Source organism: Peromyscus eremicus, chromosome 5 (assembly GCF_949786415.1).
Source record: "Peromyscus eremicus chromosome 5, PerEre_H2_v1, whole genome shotgun sequence".
NCBI classification, from domain to species: Eukaryota; Metazoa; Chordata; class Mammalia; order Rodentia; family Cricetidae; genus Peromyscus; species Peromyscus eremicus.
In genome coordinates, this window is record NC_081420.1 from 37,905,185 (window position 1) to 37,928,953 (window position 23,769).

Consider the following 23,769-nt stretch of genomic DNA (forward strand, 5'->3'; position numbering starts at 1 on the left):
CCAAAGTGAGCAATCATACATTTAAAAGCACCATATCAGATGAAAGTGGGCACTAATGGAGATAATGAGCTGTTAGGGGGTGGGGTAGAGTGAGCATGTCAAACTGAGAAGGGGTGCACGCCTTAAATTTAAGTTCTCAAGCTGCTCAAAGCCAAGGTGGTCTAGAGGGAGCCCTAGACAGACAGGGCTACACAGAGAAACCCTGACTGGAAAAAACAGTACGTAAAGGGCAACAGCAAAGCTACCGAAGACATCTTCTCCTTCTGTCATGATACAGACAGTGAAGAACTTCAGGAGGCAGGGTCTGACAAAGATGGAAATGGTTACATCAGTGTACAACTGCCCCCGTCCCATCCCGCGCCCCCATCCCCCACCATGACAAATAAATTTAGGAGTGAAATGGAGTAAGATGAATAGCAGATACTGATGGAGATAAACAAGTCAACCATAGATCCCCACAGATGACAATTACAAAATGAGGAGGAGCTACGTTCAACTTCCTTCCCCCTCAAAAACAACCAAGTGGGAGGGAGTATCACACCAAAAAAAAAAAAAAAAAAAAAAAAATCAGCTTCTCTTTCATGTACACACACATCATGAACACACTGAAGGAAATGCCAGTCTCCTTCCAAGGGATGTGAAACCACGATCACTTCTCTGGTCTGGTGTTCGGTGGACATTCACTGACCTCCCATTAGCTGCCAGGCAGGTTCAAAGAGAAAGTGATTCAAGCATTTGTACTTTTTTGATTGTTCACTTGTATGTTTGCTAGAAAATTTTTCACAATAAAAGCATGGAATTATCTTATTTTGAAGGGATGAACTCAAGTTCAACAAGGTTAAAATAAATTGCTGCACTGCACATGGACGGCAAAAACTGTGCTTACCAAAGGTGGGGGGGTGCGGGGGGGGGGGGGCACAGCTAAACCACTGACCTCATGATGTAGCTTAATGGCAGAGCACTTGTCTGCTACCAACTGTGAGGTGGAATTTCACTAAGAGTTTTTCTTTTCTGTCCAAATATAAAAAATCTCAACATCTTACAAATTACTACGTTCTCAAATCTTCCCATTTGAAAACTGTTGCCCATTGAAGACTACAGTGGATTGTTCTTTTCCTGACATTTTGTCCAAAGTGATAAACAAGGAAAGCATTTTATGTAGACACTTACATAACAGAAATTATAACTTTCATGTTTTCATAACAAATTGATGGTCTAATAGTATAATACATCACCCATTTTATATTGTGATCTTGTGGGATATTATATTAAGGGGTGTTACTTTTGTTTATGTTGCATTTGTTTAACTCTGTGAAGCTGTGTTACTTCGTCTAAAACACCTGATGGTCTAATACAGAGCTGAATGGCCAATAGTGAGGCAGGAGAGAGGATAAATAGAAATCTGGAAGGAAAAAAGGGAGTAGCCGGAGAAGGGGGATTCCAGGAGGCAGCTACACAGCAAGCCACGGAGTAAAGAGTAAGAGTTCCAGAAGTAAGAGAACGGGATAGTAAGCTAAGGAAAGCTGGCAAGAAATAAGCCAAGCTAAGGACAGGCATTCATAATTAAGAATAAACCTCTGTGTATGATTTATTTGGGAGCTGAGTGGCAGGGCCCCCAAAAGAGCAAAAAAACCCGACCAACAATGTGATCTCTTAAAACTTAATTCTACCAAATGAGCCAGCACCATCCTCCTCCACTACTATACTGCTAAAATAGGTGCATCACACTGCTCTTCATTAGATCTTTTGTTTTTGTCTGGGTCTTACTCTGTAGCCCAGGCTAGCCTTAAACTAATGGCAATCCTCCTGACATAGCTTCCAAAGTGCTGAGGATTTAATAGAATAAAACACACAGATTTCTTGGTGATTCCCTCTGAAAAGCAACATGTGAGGTTGTTTTCCCAATGTCAGTAGAACAAAAAATCCCATCATGGACAGAGAAATCATAGTCTACAAATTAGTAAAACACTTTATTTACAGTACATTTCTTTCTTTACAGAACATTTTTAAAAAATGTATTCTTTATTCACTTCCTGAAAAGTATTTCCATCTTACCAGTAACAAAACCAAAAGGTTACTTATTTTCATGAATTTTTCTCTAAGAAGAAAATTCCCATGTTGCTTAAGCTGGGTGTAAGTAATCATTACCAAGCTTAATTTTGTCACTTATCAGAAAACTAACATTAATCAGAAGTTACTGAAATTCAAAGTGCAAATTTGATATACAACATCTGTCATCTACTGCAGATGGTCATGGCTTTTTCACTTAAGTTTCTGAACTTACAAAACATAAGACACAATGCAGTCTCAAGAATTCAGTAACTTGCTTTTTCTCTTAATAAAATGGTTTATTATTATTTTGGTGCCTAACAATAGTGCTGTGAAGGTTAGCCCTGAGACAAGATGGCCACTACCTGAAGTCCTGATGACAATGAGCACTGTTACAAGTTGAGTGGCTGTGTCCTTTCAGCAAAAGCCCACATATTCTGAACACAAGCACGTTTTGACTGCAAACACCAGTTCTTAATTCTGAGGACACAAGGTACAAAGTAAAATGTAACTGTTTTTGCTGTACTAATGATCCAGTTTATTAATTCGTCTGTGTTAAACCTAGCTTTCCTAAAAGGCTGAGATCTGCACGAATCCAGAACTACTACAAACATGTAAAGCTCAAATCTGGAAAGCTTTTCACAATACTACATTCAAGGTGCACAGGAGACCCCAGTGATCACTAGGAAATCTACCACAGTCCAGTTTTTCCAACCCGACAAGGTCTAAACTTTGGGGAATAAGGTGGCCCGCTTCTGCTCTGAAAAATATTCGATCAAAACGAAGCTTACAAGCAGCAGGAATCCTGAGATTAGTATTTATTCTTGTATCCCATGTATACTGGCAATGTTTAGGTTTGCCCAAAAATTCCCAGGCATCAAAAACATTATCAGGTAAACCGCCACATTTGGTAACCTGGAAAAGAGAAAGAATATCATGTAAGGTTTATATATTTACAACCCCTTACCCCGCTCAATTTAAAAGGTGTTTGATATTATCACCTATAATGTAACTTTTTATTTAATTTTTTGAAATTTTTTTTTGTTTTTTTGAGAACTGACTATGACTATGACCAGGCTGGCATCAAACTCACAGAGGTCTATCTGTCTCTATTTCTCAAGTGCTCGGATTAAAGGCATGCACTACTATGCCTGGGAGTCACACTAAAAAAGAAAAACAAACAAAAACCAAACCAAAACCAGACCAAACCCTAATAATATTGTTTTTCTTTCCCCATTCACATTATATAATATAAATTTTTGTGAGCTATTATGATAGGATACCAATCAAGTACAGAGTTAGCATTAGTAGCACACCATGTTCTATCTCCAGCATGAAAAAAATAAAGTTTTTATGTGTGGCAGAGCACACACACTCAACCACTTTAATCCCTTTAATCATCTGTGTGCACAATTCTGGGGCCTTCAGTAGACTGACAGGATTGTGTCACAGCACTGCCTGACCCCTGAGTGTGAGCCACCGACCTATGTACATACACTCTATTTCTAACTCACCTGCAATGGTTCCTCGAATATTTTGGATCTCGTACACAACAATGCTATCAACTCAAGTGTACACACATCTTTTCCAGTCCTGCTTTCACTCCTCAAAGTAGGAAATGCTGGATCACATGGTAATCCTGTATTTAATTTTCTGAGGTCCTGAAAACTCCTCATGTGTCTAAACTAAACTACTATTTTGCTTCAGAACTGACCACAGCAATGTCAGCAGTATGGGATAAAAGGGTGGTGAATCATGACATATCAGCAAAATTTTTGTTCTGATAACACACCACTATATTCTGTTCACAATTAGTGTGACTGCATCTTTTGTAATTATGAAAATCTCAAAAATCTGGGGCCAATGATATGGCTCAACCAGTACAGGCTCCTGTTGCCAAGCCTTAACACCTCAGTTCCACCCCAGGACCCCACATGAAGGAAGGAGAGAACCAAACCTCACAAGTTGTGCTCTGACTAAAATGTACACACATATAAAATTAAATTCTAGTAACTTTTTATGTGAAAGGTCTGAACATATAGAATAAAACTTAGAATAAAAACAAAATCCTAGAGGTGTAGGTCAGCAGTGTTGCCCAGCATGTAAGAGGCCCTAGGTTCTACCAACAAAAATAAAGTTGGTTTCAATTCAGAAGAGGATTGTACCTTGTACCCAGGGATGCTACAAATACCTTCATCTTTTCTAAGCTCTTCTAATTATTTTATCCTAATACTTACCTATCCAAAATATATAGTTTTATATTGTCTGCACCACATGTGGTAGGATTTCCCCTAATAGTGTAAAGGCCTTTTTTTATACAAAAACTACAAGTGTTCTCTACCTTGTATTTCCGAGTCCACACCTTTGATAAAGGGAACCCAAATTAGTTTCCACAGCAATAACCTCTCCACAAACAGTGAACCAACTCTGTTACTTACTTCTTGATCTCTTAAATTTGTATCTCCTGCAAATATAACAGTAGTTGAATCTGGAGCCTCTTGCATTTTCCGAAAAACTGTTTTTAATTGACTTATTCGTTCTGCAGAATGTTCTCTGGTGCTCTCCAAATGGGACGTCATAAGGCAAAATTCATTTCCACCCAAACTCACCTACAACAGGATAATTACAATTGAACAGGCCACTGACTACCCACCAGTGCTGGTAACAGACTCTAACAGCAGACTAGTCAACAGTCAAATCAACTGGGATTTACTTACTCAACTGCAACTACACAGTCAGCACTATCCTAGATGAAAAGCAGCACAAGGTGCCATCCTCACCTATGACAACTATTAAGCAAGCAAGAACTATTCACATAGTACCTCAACTGTGCCCCTTCCCCAGTAGCCCCAGGCCATCAATGGGGCTCACACCTTTCTAGAATGCTATTGCAAGGTAAAAAGACTACTATAAAAGGTCACAAACTGGATCCTGCCTACTTCTCAACCTCCTGTCATACTCCACTACCTTTCCATACTCAGGGTGGTTAACACTGTCAGCTTTACAGGATCTTCAATCACCTAGAAGAAAATCTCTGGGACTGTCTGAGTAGTATTCTCCATTAGGTTACTTAAGGTGGACAGACCCACCCTAAATGTAAGTAAGGGCATCGGTGTGAGAGGAGTCTTAAACTGAACAAAAAGGGGAAACTGAGCTGAGCACTAGCAGTCATGGCTCTGCTTTCTGACTGTGGACACAAGGTGACGAGCTGCTCCTGCCTTACTCATTCACTATGACGTCAGGATCCTCAAACTATGAGCTAAAATAATCCCTCTGAAGGTTGCTTTTGTCAAGTACTGTGTCACACTAATGAGAAAAATAAGTGTCCATCACACTAACGTGAACATAACGCTCATTCACACCCACAGGTTAACCCTTGCAGTGACTTGCAAAGGTCTGTCACGGGTGTTTCCATTTCCACAGGGTTCATTCACGCACTGAGTTAAAAAGGGGGGAAAAGCAAGCAAGCTGAGTACCACTTTCATCTAATTCCTGACTAACTCTGCACCTACAGGACTAGCCGCTTCACACTCCCACTACCAGGCCTTCCCTCAACCCTGGCCCAAGTGCTGATGTTCCTTTGTGCTGTGCAGTGGTGACTGTTCTCATTGCTATTACAAATTACTTGACAAATGTCCTCCTCAGCCAAATGTTGCAATATTCTTAAGAAAACATCTAATCAGTTAGGAATTTAACTTTGGGTAAATCACTTGCTTCACAAAACTGATGACCTGACAGCAATACATAGAACCACAGTGGGAAGAGAAAACTGACTCCCCAAAGTTGTCCTCTGACCTCCAGACCCACACTTACAGACAGATATAACAATCAGGATTGAGAGAATTGTCCCAGCCGGGCGGTGGTGGAGCACGCCTTTAATCCCAGCACTCAGGAGGCAGAGGCAGGTGGATCTCTGTGAGTTCAAGGCCAGCCTGGACTACAGAGTAAAGTCTCAAAACTACACAGAGAAAACGCCCCCCCTACCCCAGGGATGAAGGATGATGATGGGATTGTCCCAGTGATATGGCTCAGCAGGTAAGAGCCCCTGCCACAAAAGCCTGACCACCTGACCTTGATCCCTGGAACCTGTGGTAGAAGGGGAGAACTGAGTCCCAAAAGTCCTAACTGACACACATAAACAAATACTAAAAAAGAGTATCTATATAAGGGACAAATTTATCTGTAAAGACAATTCCTTCAAAACCAACCAAACAAACAAAAAACCTCAAACTTAAACTTACATTCACACATAGAAGGTTTCTCATCATTTTGGTATTTGGAAAAGGAACAATCTCTTGATTTTTAAATTTCACTCTTCCTTTCTTCAACAGTATAGCTGTGAAATATCCTTCTTCGTTACCTTCAAACATTTATGGAAAAGTCTTTAGGGGAGGTCAGAAGTATCTTCACTTTACCACAAGCTCCCCCACTGTTACAAGGAACAACACTATTTACACGGGATCAAATCTTTGAGAGTCCATTTTGAAGTAGGTCAACCAAGTGTATGTTTCTGTCCCTTATCAAAGTCTAACAAGAGACACAAATTTTGATATTTAAGATCAGATAGGGATAGGACAAGCCTCCATAGTATAGTGTTTATTTAGTATGTGTGAGGCCCTGGGTTATATCCCCAGCAGGAACAGGGAAAGGAGGAGAAAAAGGAAGGAGGGGTGGGGAGAATGGGGCACAGGTGCTAAAAGTAATTAGCTGTTAGTGTAAAAAATTGAGAATACTGAAAAGCTAGAAGCTCACAAAAAGAGAGTAGGAACAAAGGGCCAGTGAATCAAAGCTTCCAACTTTTGTTTGTTTGTCTGAAAAAGAAAGCAGATGGGTAAGTAGCAGACAGTTTATGAGAACAGAGGGACCACTTGAGTGCATATAGCAGGAAACACAGAAAGCAAGCCGGTGGATGTGTTCAACCAAAGTCTGCTAATACTGGGACATAAAATCACCTCAAAGGCAAAAGCTAAGAGGAGGGCCAGTTCAGGTCTGGATACAGAATAAACATGACCCGCATGTCTTCCCCAGTTCCTCACGGCCAAGTCATTACTTTATGCTTAAATTAAGTTTTAGAGGCTCTCCAATTCTATCAAATCTGCAACCCCAGGCCATGTGAGACCCAGGACAGCCACGAATGCAGTCCAACACATTTGTAGATGACCTCTCCCCCCCCCCCCCCGCCACGCCCCCAGACAGGGTTTCTTTGTATAACTTTGGAGTCTGTCCTGGAACTTGCTCTGTAGACCAGGCTAGCCTCAAACTCCCCGAGATCCACCTGCCTCTGCCTCCCAAGCGCTGGGATTAAAGGCATGTGCCACCATCACCCAGCTTGTAGATGACCTATTTCAATACCAAAACACTGAATACACCCCACCACCCGATGCTCAGTTGTTGTCAACAGAGAAAAGGGAATGAGTTGCAGTACTCGGATGAATACCTCATGCCCAACTCAGGAAATCTTTTTTAGGAAAAAGAATGGTCTCAGATTAGTCTCTCCACCACAGAACAAGCCATTTGGCTATACCAAAATTTACTTTCTATTAGTAAAGTGCAGTACTTAGCCTTTCTCAGGGATAATAAACTAACAAGTTTTAACAGGGATCTGGAATTTTAATGTGAACCAAGAGTCAAGAATCCCTATACATAAAGGACCAGGTTTATGATGATATGAAAATACCAATCTAACACAACTAAAAAGAACAAAAGGAGGAAAACGAAGCTGGGTGTGGGGGTGTACTCATGCATGCAATCCTAGCACCAGGAGGAAGGGGACAGAAGATCTCCAAGTTCAAGAACATAGGGAGCGTCTCAGAAGGAAAAAGGGACAAAGTAGAGTTCAAAAGCAAAGTATCCTCATAAATACTGCACCCTGTAAAACCAGAATCTTCTCCTCTTCAGAAACTCACTCTCAACTCCTCTCCTTTAATCAAAGAAATATAACAAGGGCTAAAGAGTTAGGAGTTTGGGCTGCTCTTCTAGAGGACCCAGAAGAGCATGGCAGCTCTCAACCATCTGTAATTCAAGTTCCAGGGGATCCAACGTCTTCTTCTGCCTTCGGTAGACACCAGGCACACATGTGGTGCACAAGCGTACACACATGCATACATACATACATACACACATGCATACATACATACATACATACATACAGGCAGACCACCTATACACATAATAAATAAGTGTGGCTCACCAAATCAAAGACATTAAAACCTAAAACAGAAAAACAAAGCCATGCATTCAGAGAAGATACTGCATCCATAAATCAAAGTGTACACGCCATAAACCATGAACAAGTAGCCTAAGAAATTAAATACGGGAACTTATGGAAGATATGAAAATAAAGGATTTATGGAGTTTTACAACTTACGGGGGCTTTCAAAAGAGAAAGGAAAAAGAACAATGACAGACGAGGAAGGAGAAAGAAGAGAAGCATTGGGGGAATGTAGGAAAAAAGGAAAAGTAGATGAGGAGGGATGGGGAAATGGGGATCTTCCAAACCTCTAACCAAACCCTCCAACAACCATTCAGTACAATAAATGAAGAAAAGGTAGAAAGAACATCAGGGCTTAAGCTGAGGTCCTCAAACTTCCAGAGAATGGAAAAGGGAAAGGGCAGAATCATAACGGCAACAGACTGACCATTCTCAGAAACCAAAGTCACTGAATCAATGCTTCCAAACTCAGAAAACACTGCTTCCGACCCAGAAACATGTCCACTCCACTAACTACAAGGTAGTTATGGTAGGATTAAAAATACAAAACCAAACAAAAAACCCCACTCCACTACCCATGTACTAATCAAGCAGAAAATGGCTCTAGCTGGGTGTGGTGGCACACACCTTTAATCCGAGCACAGGCAAAGGGCGATGAGATGGAGTTCTGTGAGTTCAAGGCCAGCTTGATCTACACAGTCTCAAAAAAAAAAAAAGGTACTGAAATGAGAAAAAAATAGGGGAGGAGGGGAGAAGCATAGGATACAGAATACAAAGTCCAAAATAAGAATCCCAAAAAGATTCGTGAAAGAAACCCAACAAAGAGAGGAGCAGGCACAAATCTCAAGAGCGCCCTCCTTAGCACCCAGGAATCAAGTGTGAATTTTTTTTCCTAAAAAAAATATTTATTTCAATCATTTTTCCATTTATTAACATTAAGCTGTAAAATAATCTATCAACCTTTTAACTATCGTGTGCCTTGCTCATTTTTCTCAAACTATGTGTGCCCGCCCTTTCTTGCTGTAACAGCCCAACTTTGATTTTTCTCCTTTATTGATCTATTTTTCAAAGAAAAAAGGCAACTGAGAAAGAAGGCAAGAGAAGCATTACCTGTGATAATTTTGTAACTGTTTGCTCTCTTCTTTAGGTAGGCACAATATGAAGGAATAACTTCCTGTAGAAATACCACATCTGGACTATACCTAATTAAAAAGATCGATTTAACAAAAACATCAGCGTATCATTCATTTTTTAGCTACCTAGAGAAAATTCCATAATACATAAGAAAACTGTTACCCTCCAGGACCAACCCCCAGTACTCAATGCTTATACTGACCTTTATCTGTACTATTTACTACACAATATCATAATGACCAATTAAAAATGGACTGCATGTGTAGCTCAGTGACAGAATACTTGCCTAACAAGGCCGAGTTCAATTCCAGCACCTCCACTACACATCACCCCAGTGGAATTAAAACAGAAAACATTATATATACTACACTGAGTTTTCCATGGTCATATACATCAACAGATGTATTCAATGTTACCTCTTCAGATTCTCTTAAAAAGCTGTAGCTGTCCAGTGATAACAGTCCCAGAAAACTTCAGTACTTTACCTAGTCACAAAGCTCTCAAGGCCAGAAACAGATCTTTTAGGAAATTTTCATTTCATGGCAGCAATTATGGACAAAACTTACTATGTAAAGCTTACAATTCTAGAATGCATCTAACATAAACTGGTATTCCAATCCATCCCAAGGCCCTTCCCAGACCAAAACACTCCAAGTCTCATACATTTATTCTGAGCTGACCTTAAAGTCAAATTTTCAAGTACACAAATTTGAATTGTTGCTTTGTAGAACTATTAAAACACTTATCACAGTCACTACCACAGAAGTGACAATGCTTACAAAGCTAGGCAGGAACACACCCCTCGAGCCCTCTCTGGCAGATTGCTTCCATCTAATCCATCAATATTCCAGGTAATGAAAGAGATAATGCTGCTATCTTCCAGAGGAGGTCCAGATGGACTGGATTCTAAAGTGGTGGTATCATTTGCATCCTCATTGGTTAGATCAACACTGGAAAGATCAAAATAAAGGTTTACTTTTTTCTTTTAATCTACAAATTACGAATTGTATTTGGGGGCTATGGAGGTAATTCAGTTGGCCCCCATTCTCATTAAAGACCAGAAGTTGTGCATGCTTATAATCTCACCATGGGAGGCTGAGACCAGTAGATACTGAGGCCTGTTTTATCCTAAATGAGGAGTCCATGGTCCCAGTGGGAGACTGTCTCAAGAAGCAAGGAGCGCTACTCCTAAAGAACCCAAATCTGACCCCTAGCTTCCAACAGATATACAGACTGTGCCCTCTCAAAATGAATTTTGCTGTATCCATTGCCCTCAGTTTGAATACAGACTGATGATTCCTAATCAGAAAATTCATATTCTGAATTGCCTCTGTTCAAACAGGTTTTTTTTGTCCCAAACATTTCAGATAATGGATACTTGTCCTATGAACAATTTTCTCTGAAAAATCCTAAAAGCTGGGCTGGAGATAGAGCTCAGTGGGTAAAGGTGCTTGCTGCCAAGCCTGGTGGCCCAAGTTCTACCTCCAGAACCCACATGGTGGAGAGAGCTGCAAGATGTCTTCTGCCTCCACATGCTGGCTTGTGTGTGTCTGCCCTTAGAGGGAACACTTCTCACAGTGAGTTGTTTCAAATACTTGGTCACTCTGGCTTGTTTCATAATGTGATGTCCCACAAGCACACTAACCATCCACCCACCTCAGGGCCACAAGTAATGGCTTTCTTCAAAGAAGTCAGCGTTAGGCACTTTGTTAACTTTTGATTCTACAAGCTGGGCGGTGGTGGTGCATGCCTTTAATCCCAGCACTTGAAAGACAGAGGCAGGCAGATCTCAGTGAGTTCAAGGCCAGCCTGGTTTACAAAGTGAGTTCCAAGACAGCCAGGACTGTTTCACAGAGGAAACCCTGTCTCAAAAAACAAACAAACAAAAAAACCCACAAAACTTTTGAGTCTGCAACAGTAAAAAGAATCCCTAACCAACTATGCATCCAAATTTTCCAAATGCTAACATTTTCTTAGTAACAATTACTTACCTTAGTCTCTTTCCAAACCACTTCCATCCTTCCCTGAAGACTTTCTCACCTACACACTCTACAATCCGCACTGTGAACTAAATTACACCAATATGCCATCTCTTTTAACAGCCTTTAACTGGAACATTTTAGTCTCTCACGAGTGACGTTTTGTGTGGGTTTTTGAAGATGGAAGCATCTTGTTTATGACTCAACTTTCATCCCAATTTTACTATCCATTGACTGTACTTGTTATTTGGTAGTTCTCAAAGGATTTTTCTAAATCCTCAAACCTTGGCCATTTAGAAGTTTGAATTCTACTGCAATAGTCGATTGTCCCATGAACAGCTGGTACTTAATTAAATACAGATTTATATTTTATTGTGCAGACTACAACCTGTTTCTAATTTGTTCACTGTCTCTGATTTTACATTGGTTCCTATGTTATTCTGGAATATTTCCAACATTCTCTGGCTACTCTCTTACTTTCTAGCACTGTAGATTATTCTGTGTTCATCCTCTACCTCACTTACTCCTGCTCTAGAATCAGTCATCTTGTTCTTTTTAGTGAAGAATATCAGAAGCCAAGGTCTTGGTGCCAGGCTAATTCAACGCCAATTCTGAAGAAAATATAAAGTGTTTGAGACAGGATCTCACATTGTATACCTGCTGACATCAAACTCAAAAGTCTCCTTCAGCATCCTGAGTATAGTAAGTACCTTTAATCCCAGCACTAAGGAGGCAGAAACAGGCTGATCTGAGTTTGAGGCCAGCCTGGTCCACAGAGCGGAGTTCCAGGGCAGCCAGGGCTACACCGTGAGACCCGGTCTCAAAACAACAAACAAACCAACCCAAAAAAGCAAGTCACGTTGGAAGTGACCGAGGTCCCTCGGAGAAAAGCATTCCCTCATACTCCCAGCCCGGGGGCGCCGGTCTCCATTTCCAGGTCGGGTCTTCTGACGCCCAACGCAGCCCCCCAGCAAGCATCCCCCCAGCAAGCTGCCCGCGGCCCCGGCGCTTACTAGGCCTCGGATCTGAAGGTCGTCGGAGGCTGGCGTGGCCACGCCGGGTCGTTCTCCGGCGGTTCGAAGAAGGCGCTCAGCGCTTTCTGAAAGGCAAAGGGACAAGGGTGGAGGGCACGCCCCGCCCACCTGGGAAGAGGGGAGGAAGCGAGAAGCGCAACCCTACATCCATCTGCCAGTCGTTGTCGGACAGGAAGGTGTGGGCCATCGTGGGGTCGCACTTCGCCACCAACGCAAACCCCATGCACTGAAGACGCCGCCTCTTCACCGGGTTGTCAACCTCCTCCTCCTCTGCCTCCGCTGCTGCGGGCGCCGCCGCCGGCTCTGCCGGCTCCGCTGCATCTGAACCGCTCCCGGACGCCATCACCGAGGCGTCCGCTCCGCCACTCCGCTCCTGACGACGCTTTCCGCGCGCCTGGCGACAAACGCCGGGCTCTGCGCAGGCGCGCTGCATGCGAGGGCTTCCGCATCAACCTTCCGGCCGGAAGACCGCCCCCTTAGGTCTCAAAGGAGCCTGCGCAGCCAGCAAGGCGCAGACGCGGGCGGGGGAGGTGGGGAGGGGGACAGGGCAGGGCGGCTGCGCATGCGCGCTGGGGCCCCAGCGGGTTAAAAACCGTAGTGCTCGAGCTTGCCGGAGTTGGGCAGCCGGAGCGCGCGACCTTTCAACCAGAGCGCGCCGCGGAACGGGTTGGGCTTGCAGATTTGACCTTCTGCGTTCTTGCACATTCAGGATCCTCTCTTCTAGAGTTCATTCCCGCAGAGCCCAGAATCTTGAGTTGCGTCCACGATGAGCAGCATGACCAAGAATATACAGGAAGTAATGAAGGTCTTGTTCAGAGTTCCCGGTTTTGACAGAGTTTTGGAAAAGGTATTTATTGTAGGCGAAGCAACTGGTGAAACATAGGGGACGAACCTAATAAAACACCCGAGTTAGATTCTGTTTGGTGGAGTGCTTCTGTAAGTGCACCTTAGTGGCATCTCAAACGCCTAGGGGAGTGCGTGGATTCTCATCTAAACGCAAATAAGTATGACTGTCACCGGTGGAGACAGATTTGGTCTTTTAACCAGCAAACTGCTGGTGTGAGCCAAGAAAAAAGTCTGTGAACCATTTAAAGGACGCGGGAGTCTGCAGGACTAGTATACAGGGATTGTTTTAAGGTATGAAAGCGAAGTACGTTTGAGGTATAGAAGTGAATGATAGACAACTTGTCCTATGTTGTGTTTCTTGGTTTTGAGACTGGGTCTTACTCTGTAACATAGATTGATAAGTGTTTTGATGCATGAATGTCTGTTTTTCTGATTAAGAAAGAGTGCTTGGGAATTTGGAAGGAATTTGAGCATGAGATTTAAATATTGACCAACTACAGGCAGTTGAAATCTTTCGGCATAAAGTGCATAAAGTGTCAGGACTTTTGTCAAAAATAGGAAATAACACTTAGGTAAATGTATTTAATGTTTTCAAATAAGAAATATTTAAAATCCAAAGACATCATTTGAGTGACTTTTTTTTTTTTAAACTTCTTTTTTTTTTTTTTTAAGATTTTATTTATTTATTAGGTTTACAGCATGTATGACTGCAGGCCAGAAGAGGGCACCGGATCTCGTTGCAGATGGTTGTGAGCCACCATGTGGTTGCTGGGAATTGAACTCAGGACCTCTGGAAGAGCAGTCAGTGCTCTTAACCTCTGAGCCATCTCTCCAGCCCGTGACTTTTGAAAAGATAATATTATCCCCCAAAAAGAATGTATTGATCTAAGAAGAAATTTGAATTATTATTTTTTTAATATGTTGTGAGAATTGGGGTGTAGTTAGTAGCATGCTTGCAGATTGGAGGCCCTCCATGGGTGGGGATTTATAGCCATTTCCTCCTTAAGCTTTCATCACCCTTGTGAGTATTATAATATTTTGTAATATATTTTTTCACTTTCTTTCTTTTTCTATTTAAACAGGATCTCTCTGTGTAGCACTAGCTGTTCTTAAACTTGATATGTAGACCAGGCTGGCCTGGGACTCACAGAGATCCATCTGCCTTTGCCTCTTGAGTGCTGGGATTAAAGGTATGTGCCACCACATCTGACTATCTTGTGTGAGATAATTTTGGCATTGGTTCGATTGCCGTTGAGTAATTAGTTAAAATTCTCATGCCTTAGTCTAGTGTGGTGGTGCCTACCTGTAATTTCAACATAAGGGAGGCTGATGCAGGGGAGTTTGTAGGCTAGTGACATAACCAAATTCCTCCCCCCCCCCAAAAAAAAAAAAGTTAACCTTTCTTTAAAAAAAAAGTTGATTTTTAAATACTTAATCTTTGGAAATCAGCATTGATTTCACATTTACAGTAGAGCTGGCCATACTGCAAGAGCTCAGTATTTATAGGTAGCAGCGAGTGGCTGTTAAGCCACACAGGTTGATAATAGTCATTGTGTGATTGGTAACTTGATTTACAACAGATAAGTGGTTATGTTTTATGTGTGCAGAGAAGCTAAGACGAATATATGTTTATGTATAGTAGTTTGTGTATGTATATATGTGGTTTCTATGGTTTCCTTTGTTTTGTTTTTGAGACAGCTTCGTGGCTGGTCTGGAACTTAAATTGACCCTCCTTGCCTCTGTCTCCTGAGTGCTAGTATTACTCATATGGTGTATACCATCATACCCAATGTATTTCTGCTTAGTGATTCCTAAAAGATTGTTATACGTACTAACTTCACAAGGACTTTGACATCCTGACTGAGTCTAACTACATTGATCCCATAAAAAACAAACAAAAAAAACAAACCACTTCAAACTTTATTTCAAAGTCTGTGTCCTCCTGGAGGATGGAGATGTAGCTCAGCTGGTAGAAAGCTTGCCTAGCATGCTCAAAGCCCTGGCTTACATCTCTAGCACCGCATTAAACCAGGTGTGATAGTACACACCTGTAATCCCAGCCGCACTCAGGAAGGAGGTGGACACAGAAAGTTAAGTTCATTCTCAACTCCATACCTACTCCAAAGCCAACCTGAACTACATGAGACCTTGTCTCAAAAAGATGAAAAGAAAGTATGCCCACATGATGCATGTTTTCCTTTCATGTGACCTTCCCGGGGAAGAAATGGACAATCGTCTGCCCACCCAGTTAGGGTACCAACAATAGCCCTGCTAACAGAGTGAACCACTGAGTGTATTAGAGCACAAAAGACGCACAGGCAGCCGCCTCACTGAAAAGCCCACCCCAGCATGAGTGGGAACTCAGTACTGCTGCATCCCTGAATATTTGCAAGCAGCCCGGCTAGCAAAAAGTGTCCTCCCTCTAGCCTTGAGAGTTTTGATTGCTTCCAAAAGGGAATCTTTCAAATTTTTCTTCATTATACATTCTCAAATTGTTAGGCAGCTTTGGAAATCCAGTTACGAGGGCACACAGGTTGCATACCACATTAGTAGGACTCAAACACACACGACTGCATCTTGGTGAGTGAACATCTCAATGCATTCATACCAGAGCCTGCAAAAGAGCTTCCAGCCAGCTGCAGGACAGGACTCTACGCCTTTCTTTCCTTTTAAGATTATTCCATTGTGTAGATATTAGCATATTTTATTTAAATATCCTCTTTATAGGGACATTTGAAATATGAAGAGTACTGCAATAAATAACCTTTAAGTGCTTACAACTCTCAAGGCCCAACAAGGAAAGCAGGAGCCCTCGAAAGGGCCAGAAGTGCCTCTCGTAGGTTCCTGCCAGAGGCCTGGGTATTTTTGCTAGCCTTCTCTGGCTGCCTCCTTTGGTTGCCAGACCTATCCAAGGACACAACTATAATAATTCATAGATTCTAGTTGGCCTTTTCAATTCTAGAATTGAACACTATTTTATCCTATAAAGCAGTATGTTTTCTGAGAACTTTTTTTGTATATTGATTATTCTTTGAAAAGTTCATATATACATACAATGTATTTTGATCTTACTCCCGAGTCCTCCCCTAAGTCCTCCCAGATCCACTCCCTGCTGCCTCCTAACTTAATGCCCACCCCTCCTTTTTGTTTTTGTCTCTCTAGTCTTGTCTGTCCTAGAGCTCCCTGAGTAGAACAGGCTGGCAGGCTGGCCTCCAACTCAGAGATCGATCTACCCCTGTCTCCCAAGTGCTGGGATCAAAGGTGTGCACCACCACACTCTGTTTGTTGGTTTTGTTTTTTTTTTTTTAATTACCCATTGGGTCAGTTTGTGCTGTCCATATACTACAGGTGTGGGACCATCTACTGGAGTGTAGCCGACTACTAGGTGCCACACCCTTAAAGAAAACTGACTCTTTCCCACCCCCTAAGAGGTCAACTATCAGTAACTCTTCAGCTGGGGTAGGGACTCATGAGCTGCTTTCCTCCATGCTGGAATGCTAACCAGCTTCATTCTATGAAGGTCTTATTCTGGCAACCACAGCTACTGAGTTCATGAGTATATGGCCTCTGTCATGTGAGGAAGACACCTTTACTTTAGAGACATTTTTACCACAGTTTTAATAGAAAAGGAGACAGATGTTCTGGCATCTAATGGGTAGAGACTAGGGGCATTAATCAGTAACCCACAGTACAGAACTTTGCACCACGGTGCCCCCATGGCAGCAAGATTGAGCCCAAGGAATCTGGACTATTTTGTTAATTAAACACTTTGTCTTGTATCCAAACTAGTTAAATTGCTACCCTGTCCTTTCAAAATACATACTGTGTCCTTGCCCTGAACTTGGAATTGTTTGTTCACCTTGAGACTGTAGACGAATTTCTAAATGGTCTTATTAAATAAAAAACACAGAGCCAAATATAGGGGTGAAAGCCTTAGAGATCAAGGAAATAGTGAGAGCCACCAACCAACTATACCTCTCCAGCTCTGCAGCTACCAAAAGTGAGCTACTTCCTATCTACCCATGCCTTTATTGCCTTGCTGTTCTGCCCTCTCATTGACTCTTAGCCCAGCTACCTTACTTCCTTGTTACTGCCTATCTGTACAGACCTCCAGGTCTCTATGGTTGGTATTGGAATTAAAGTGTGTTACCACGCTTGGCTCTGTTCCCAGTGTGACCTTGAACACACACACACACACACACACACACACACACACACACACACACAGACCCTGCCTGCCAAGTGATCGGGATTAAGGGCCACTGCCTGACTTCTATGTTTACTTAAAAATGGCTGGCCTTTTTCCCCTTGATCTCCAGGCATGCCTTATTTATTAACATACAAATAAAATATCACCACATGAGACACCTCATATGTTGGCACATTAGAGAATGTAGCTTTCCCCAAATCTCGGGTTAACAATTATTATCTAAGGACTGGGGATGTAACACTGGAGTAAAGTACATTAATAAGGTCATGGGTTCAATTCCAGTACCAAAAAGTAAATAAATCCTTATATTAAATTCTCTCTGTTAACTGGTATGTGACTCCCTGAACCATGTTAGTATTTTATGAAAAAAAGTTGCCTCTCTGGTTATTTAAATGTGACACTGGAGACTGTTTGTTTGTTTGTTTGTTTGTTTTCCCAGACAGGGTTTCTCTGTATAGGCTGTCCTAGAACTCTATAGACCAGACTGGCCTTGAACTCAGATTCACCTGCCTCTGCCTCCCAAGTGCTGGGATTAAAGGCATTCACCACCACTGCCCGGCTAACACTAGAGATTTTTTTTTAAGGCAAATAATGCTTTATTTAGGTTTTCAAAATTTTTATTTTGTAATTATGTGGATTAGTGTGTGTCAGTGTATGTTTATGTACTTGTGAGTTCAGGTGCCCATGGAGGCCATAAAGGGTATTGGATCCCCTGGAGCTGGAGTTACAGGCAGTTGTGAGCCCTGACATGGGTGCTGGGAACTGAACTCTTGTCTTCTGGAAGAACAATACACAGTCTTAACAGCTGAGCCATCTTTCCAGCCCTTTACTTGAGTTTTTTGAGACAGGCTCTCATGCAGCCTGGCCTTGAACTTGCTGTGTAGCTGAGGATGACCTTGAATTCTTTTTTTTTTTTTTTTTTTAAAGATTTATTTATTTATTATGTACACAGTGTTCTGCCTGCATGTATGCCTGCAAGCCAGAAGAGGGCACCAGATCTCATTACGGATGGTTGTGAGCCACCATGTGGTTGCTGGGAATTGAACTCAGGACCTCTGGAAGAGCAGCCAGTGCTCTTAACCTCTGAGCCATCTCTCCAGCCCGACCTTGAATTCTTGATCCTCCTGCCTCTACCTCCAAATGCCCAGCATATTTAGTGATTTTTTTTTTTTAAGTCAGTGAATCAAGCATTGATGTTATTAGGCAGATCACTGGGAAAGTAAATAAGCAAAGAGGGCTGTGCTTGTCTCCCAGAACATGGCTATTTGTAATAGCATTTGAGGTTATATGGGGAGGGGTCAAAAATGGTGTGACAGTGTGAGTCCTATACACATAACCCATGTGAATGTATAAGGTGCTGGCAAGCGACAACACACTGATGGCCACAGAAAGGAACAGGACATTGTGAGCACATGTGCAAATGTGTAAGACAATTTCTTTTTCTGTTTTGAGATGGAGGTCTTCCGTGCAGCTTAGGCTGGCTGTGAACTCACAGTTCCACCTGCCTCTGCCTCCTGGGGTTAATGCTGTTTACAGCCAAGCCCAGCTAAAACAATGTGTTTGATAAACTGAGGAGTCCAGTGTGTCAGAGGTGGCTGAGTTCATGCCAACCTGCTGAAGTCACTCAACTCCTAGAACATTGGGAATGGAACAGACTTGGGCTCCAAGCTGAGGTTTGTTACGAGCTCAGCCTGAACTCCGCCGTGAAATCCTGTCTCTAAATAAATAGATGAATGAATGAATAAACAGACAGCAGAGGCTGACTTAGAATGAGCAGAGCTAAGTTCTCTAGTAGAAAGTCTGGCATCCCCTTTGCTTCTGTCATCTTAACCAAAGCAAAGTTCCAGAATCAAGGGGAACTTTGAGGACTAAGCTTTTGAGCTGGCAAGGTGGCTCAGCGGTTAAGGGCCCTGGGAGTGGAAAGACACACCGACCTGCAAGTTGTCCTCTGTGTCCACGGGCATTCCGGTGCATGCGCATACACAAGTGAGTAAATGTAACTTGGAAACACCAAGCCTCTGAGGACGACTTTCGGTGTCCGCGTGGCTCTCTATCATTCCTATCTGGCCTTGGTAAGAACTTGAGGTATCATTTCCCTGTAAGCCTTGCCTAATCCCTCATTATAAAAACATGGCTTTGAAAGTGAGATCTGTTAAGGAAGGATGTAATGGCTTACTTTACTTTAAAAGTCTCTGTTTCAAGAAACCTGTGCCAGACTGGTCATTGGCAGTCACCTGGGATCTCCCACTTAGGAGGCTGAAAGAGACGATCTTGAGTTTGGAGGCAGCCTGAGCCACATAGTAAGACCTGCTCTAAAAGTAAACAGAGGCAAACCTACATTCACAGTCTCCAGTAACCTCCTCTACTGCTAGTTCTCTACCCTGACTTCAGACTGTGCTCTCGAAAAGCAGGCTTTAAGTCTCACTCGTGTGGCTGGGGTGGTAGCACACTGGAGGTAGACAAGGAGGTCAAGAATTCAAGGTTACCCTCAGCTCCTGACTACTTGAGACCCAGTCTCCAAACAAAAATGAAACGCATTCCTTTTGCCCTGCCAGCCTTTGATTTAAAGTCATGTTTAGTGTGACTCAGTGTCCTCTCTTAACACACAAAATAAGGCTCTGGGTTACCTTCTGGGCCTCCCTGCTATATCCTATTGGTTTGTGAGGACATCTTGTGGCTGGACTGTTTATTGCTATAAACAGGCGACGCTGACCTTTTTTTTTTCCTTTTGATTTACCGGTTGTGCAAAACAGCATTGTCTGTCCCCCTTCGTGGCCTCCTGTAGAATAAAAACTAGTAGAAGCACTAAAACTGTAGCTGTGACTCAGGAAGAAACCTAAAGGCCTCTCCATACTTCCCGATTTTATGGCAGTGCTTAGAACGCCAGGCATAGTAGTGTATGCCTATAATCCCAGCACTCACGAGGTGGAGGCTGTGGTGGGCGGGCAGAGGGTTCTAAGAGATAGAGCCAGCCTGGACTGCGGGAGACCCTGTCTTAAAAATTAAAATAGGAGTGATGGGAAGTTCATGGAGGTGACAGACCTAGAGCAAAGTCTCAGTTCTGTCACACAGGAGGTGACCCTGAAGTGAACCACTGAATATATCAGCAAAATACAAGTTATCTGTGTGGCACATAACAATCATACATTATTACATAGTGACGTTTTGGTCAAGCCACGTGTACTACAAAAGTCCCATGAGTGTATTATCAGAGGTGAAAATTTCCTGCAGTCCAGTGAATATATAGTTGAAGAAATAGAATAAAACTGCAGAAAAAGAACTCCCAAGACAATTCACAGTAAAGAAGCCGAGGTTTTACAGCTCTCAGCACGCTCCTTAGAAAGAGAAAACGGGGAGGGGGGAGGAGATGTGCTGGGAATTGATAGCTCAATTGGTAGAATGCCTTTCATGCACACAACCCTAGGTTTAATCCCCAGTACTGAATGAGGTGGTGGGCACAGCTGAAATCCCAGCATTCAGAAGACAGACAGAAAGATCAGGAAGAATGCCGGGCGGTGGTGGCACACGCCTTTAATCCCAGCACTCAGGAGGCAGAGGCAGGCGGATCTTTGTGAGTTCGAGGACAGCCTGGTCTACAGAGCGAGATCCAGGAAAGGCGCAAAGCTACACAGAGAAACTCTGTCTCAAAAAACCAAAAAAAAAAAAAAAAAAAAAAGATCAGAAAGAAGTTAGAGGACGTTACAAATTTTGTTTGGGAAAAACAGAGGTCTCAATAGTGAAGGATTTTAATATGAGGAGTGTTGACAGAGTACGGCCTGCTTGCAAGCAAACCTGCGATGATGAGGAAAGGAAGAGAGGACAAAGCCTGTCAGCGGTGGCACAGCCCTCCGGCCCCGCAGCAGGAGGTGGAGGGAGACAAACCCTGCCCGCTGCCATGGCAGACCTCTGAAAGCACCTCAGAAGCACCTGGCTTCCTGTGTTTGTGCCTTTATGTAGTCCTTCTCATTGTACTTGGAAATGGGGTGGGGCCATCAAGCGGTAATTTGGCATTGCTGGATTATATTAGTTCACTTCTATTTTCTGTTTAAATGGGGTTCTGACTAAAGCTTACTAACAATCCTACCAATTGGATGAATGACTGAACGTCTCCCAACCTGTTTCTTAGGCTGTTTTGCACTGTTCATTAATTCATGTAGAAAATTACTCTGCTTGTCTAAAAACTAGAAAACACCCAATTTAAACCTTTTTATTGGTGATTAGAGATGACAGATTGTGGGGGTTGGTTGATGGAAAAGGTCCAAAGAGAGCTAGGCCTGGTGATGCAGGCCTGTGGTCTGTCATTTGGCAGGCTGAGGCAAGAGGACAGTGAGTTCAAAGCCAACCAGAGCTACATAAGTAAGACCCTGTTTCAAAACAAATATTCAAGAAGATGCTAGGAGGCGCTGGAGGGATGGCTTAGCAGTTGAGATCATTTACTGTTCTTGTTCGGTTCGCAGCCTTACATGGTAGCTCACAACCATCCATACATAACCCAGTTGCAGAGGATCCAACCTGTTCTTAACTTCTGTGGGCACCAGGCACACTCATGATGCACAGACACACACAAGACACTCAATCACAAAAATAGTAAACTTAAATAGCAGGTGGGGGGACCATAAGATTCTGGTATACACAACACTCTGAATTCTTTTTTTAAGATTTATTTTTATTTTATGTGTGTGATTTCCCTGCAGGTGCCTGTGGAGGCCAAAAGAATCTCCTGGAACTGGAGTTGCACATGGTTATGAGCTGCTCTGTGGGTGCTAGGAATAAAACTCGGGTCCGCTCCAAGAGCATCAAGTACTCTTAACTGCTGAGCCATCTCTCAGCCCAATGATCCGAACTCTGCAAGATAAGGAATAGCAAAAAAACCATTGTTTTTCCTGAACATTCTTCTCTCTCTCTCTCTTCCCACTCCCCTCTCAAAACAGTTTGCAGCCCTGGCACACTGATCACAGCTGAGTGCTAAGCAAGTTTGTTAAGACCAGGAACCCAGATTCAAAGCTCCAGCTAGCAGCAGGAATGAATCCAGGGGTGCACTCCTGTCCCACTTTACTCTGGAAATCAGTCTGTTGCAGGTTAAGCTAGAAAGTCAATAGTACAAAGTTCATTTCACAAAGTTCATTTCTACCATGAACTGGCAAAAGTTAACTAGATTTCTGAGTCCACCTTTTTAGGCAGATTCTGTTTCTTCAAATGACTTTTTAAAGACAAGATCTTGGAACTGGACATACATGCAGGCAAAAAAATCCCAGAAATACACACACACACACACACACACACACACACACACACACACACATTTTTAATTAAGGACAAAAATCTCACAATGGGGGATAGAGAGATGGCTCTGTGGCTAAAACCACATACTACTCTTGCAGAGGACCTGGGTTTGATTCCTAGCACTCAGGTTGGGTGGCTGGCTTACAACTACCTGTAACTCCATCTCCTGAACACCTTCCATCCTATTCTGGGCTCACAACTTGCATGCCATGTGCATATACTTACAGATACACACATAACATATAAGCATAGTTTAAAATGAAATACATATTTGGGATGTCACTGTTGTAGCTCTGGTACCTAGAAATGCATATTTGGGATGTCACTGTTGTAGCTCTGGTACCTAGAAATGCATGTCCTCCTCCCTCTGCATCCCACATGCTAGAATTACAGGTGTGTGGCTCTGTGTCAAGCTTCCAGCTTCAAGATTGCTCTTGCTGTGCTGTATTTGAGCTATTCAAATACCATGGAATTAATGTTCAATTTTTTCACATCTGCTTAATATTTAGGTGACATTTGTCTCTGCTGCTCCTGAAAAACTAGTTTGTGAAATGAAAGTGGAAGAACAGCATACTAATAAGTTGGGTACTCTCCATGGAGGCTTGACAGCAACCCTGATAGATAGCATATCAACCGTGGCCCTGATGTGCACAGAAAGAGGGGTACCTGGAGTCAGTGTTGACTTGAACATAACGTATGTATCCAGATGCCATCCTGGGTGATTTTTAAAAAACTAATAATCATTTCAAATAACTTACACTGTATTGTTTAGGGGATAATGACAAAAATCTGTACATTTTGGGGACGTGTGTACCTGTTTTTCAAATATCTTCAATCCACGGTTGTTTAAACTCATGATTTATAACTTCCATATAGTCCTTAAAAGAATCATTTGTAAACTCTTGAGTTCGAGGCCAGCTTTGTCTACAAAGTGCATTCCAGAATAGCCAAGGCTACACAGAGACCCTGTCTCAAGAAACAAAACAAAAAAAGTATCACTTGTGCCAGGCATCGTGGGACCCA

The 23,769-nt window shown here is 42.6% G+C and overlaps 2 protein-coding genes across 2 annotated transcripts in view; one reads left to right on the forward strand and one right to left on the reverse strand.

Annotated features, from left to right (window-relative positions):
* Positions 1–1,943: 1,943 nt before the first annotated feature.
* Tdp2 (tyrosyl-DNA phosphodiesterase 2) lies at positions 1,944–12,898 on the reverse strand. The gene is made up of 7 exons (XM_059263251.1): positions 12,553–12,898; positions 12,387–12,472; positions 10,174–10,344; positions 9,371–9,462; positions 6,291–6,409; positions 4,488–4,658; positions 1,944–2,964 (listed from the first exon to the last, which is right to left on the reverse strand). Exons 1-7 carry the CDS (start codon positions 12,838–12,840, stop codon positions 2,689–2,691), a joined length of 1,203 nt encoding a protein of 400 aa, XP_059119234.1. The 5' UTR covers positions 12,841–12,898; the 3' UTR covers positions 1,944–2,688.
* An 81-nt stretch (positions 12,899–12,979) lies between these two features.
* Acot13 (acyl-CoA thioesterase 13) overlaps positions 12,980–23,769 on the forward strand; it is a 12,986-nt gene continuing 2,196 nt past the window's right edge. The window contains exons 1-2 of the mRNA XM_059263250.1: positions 12,980–13,254; positions 23,256–23,440. Coding sequence (XP_059119233.1) covers positions 13,174–13,254; positions 23,256–23,440 — 266 coding nt within the window. The 5' untranslated portion in view covers positions 12,980–13,173. The remainder of the gene's footprint in view (positions 13,255–23,255; positions 23,441–23,769) is intronic.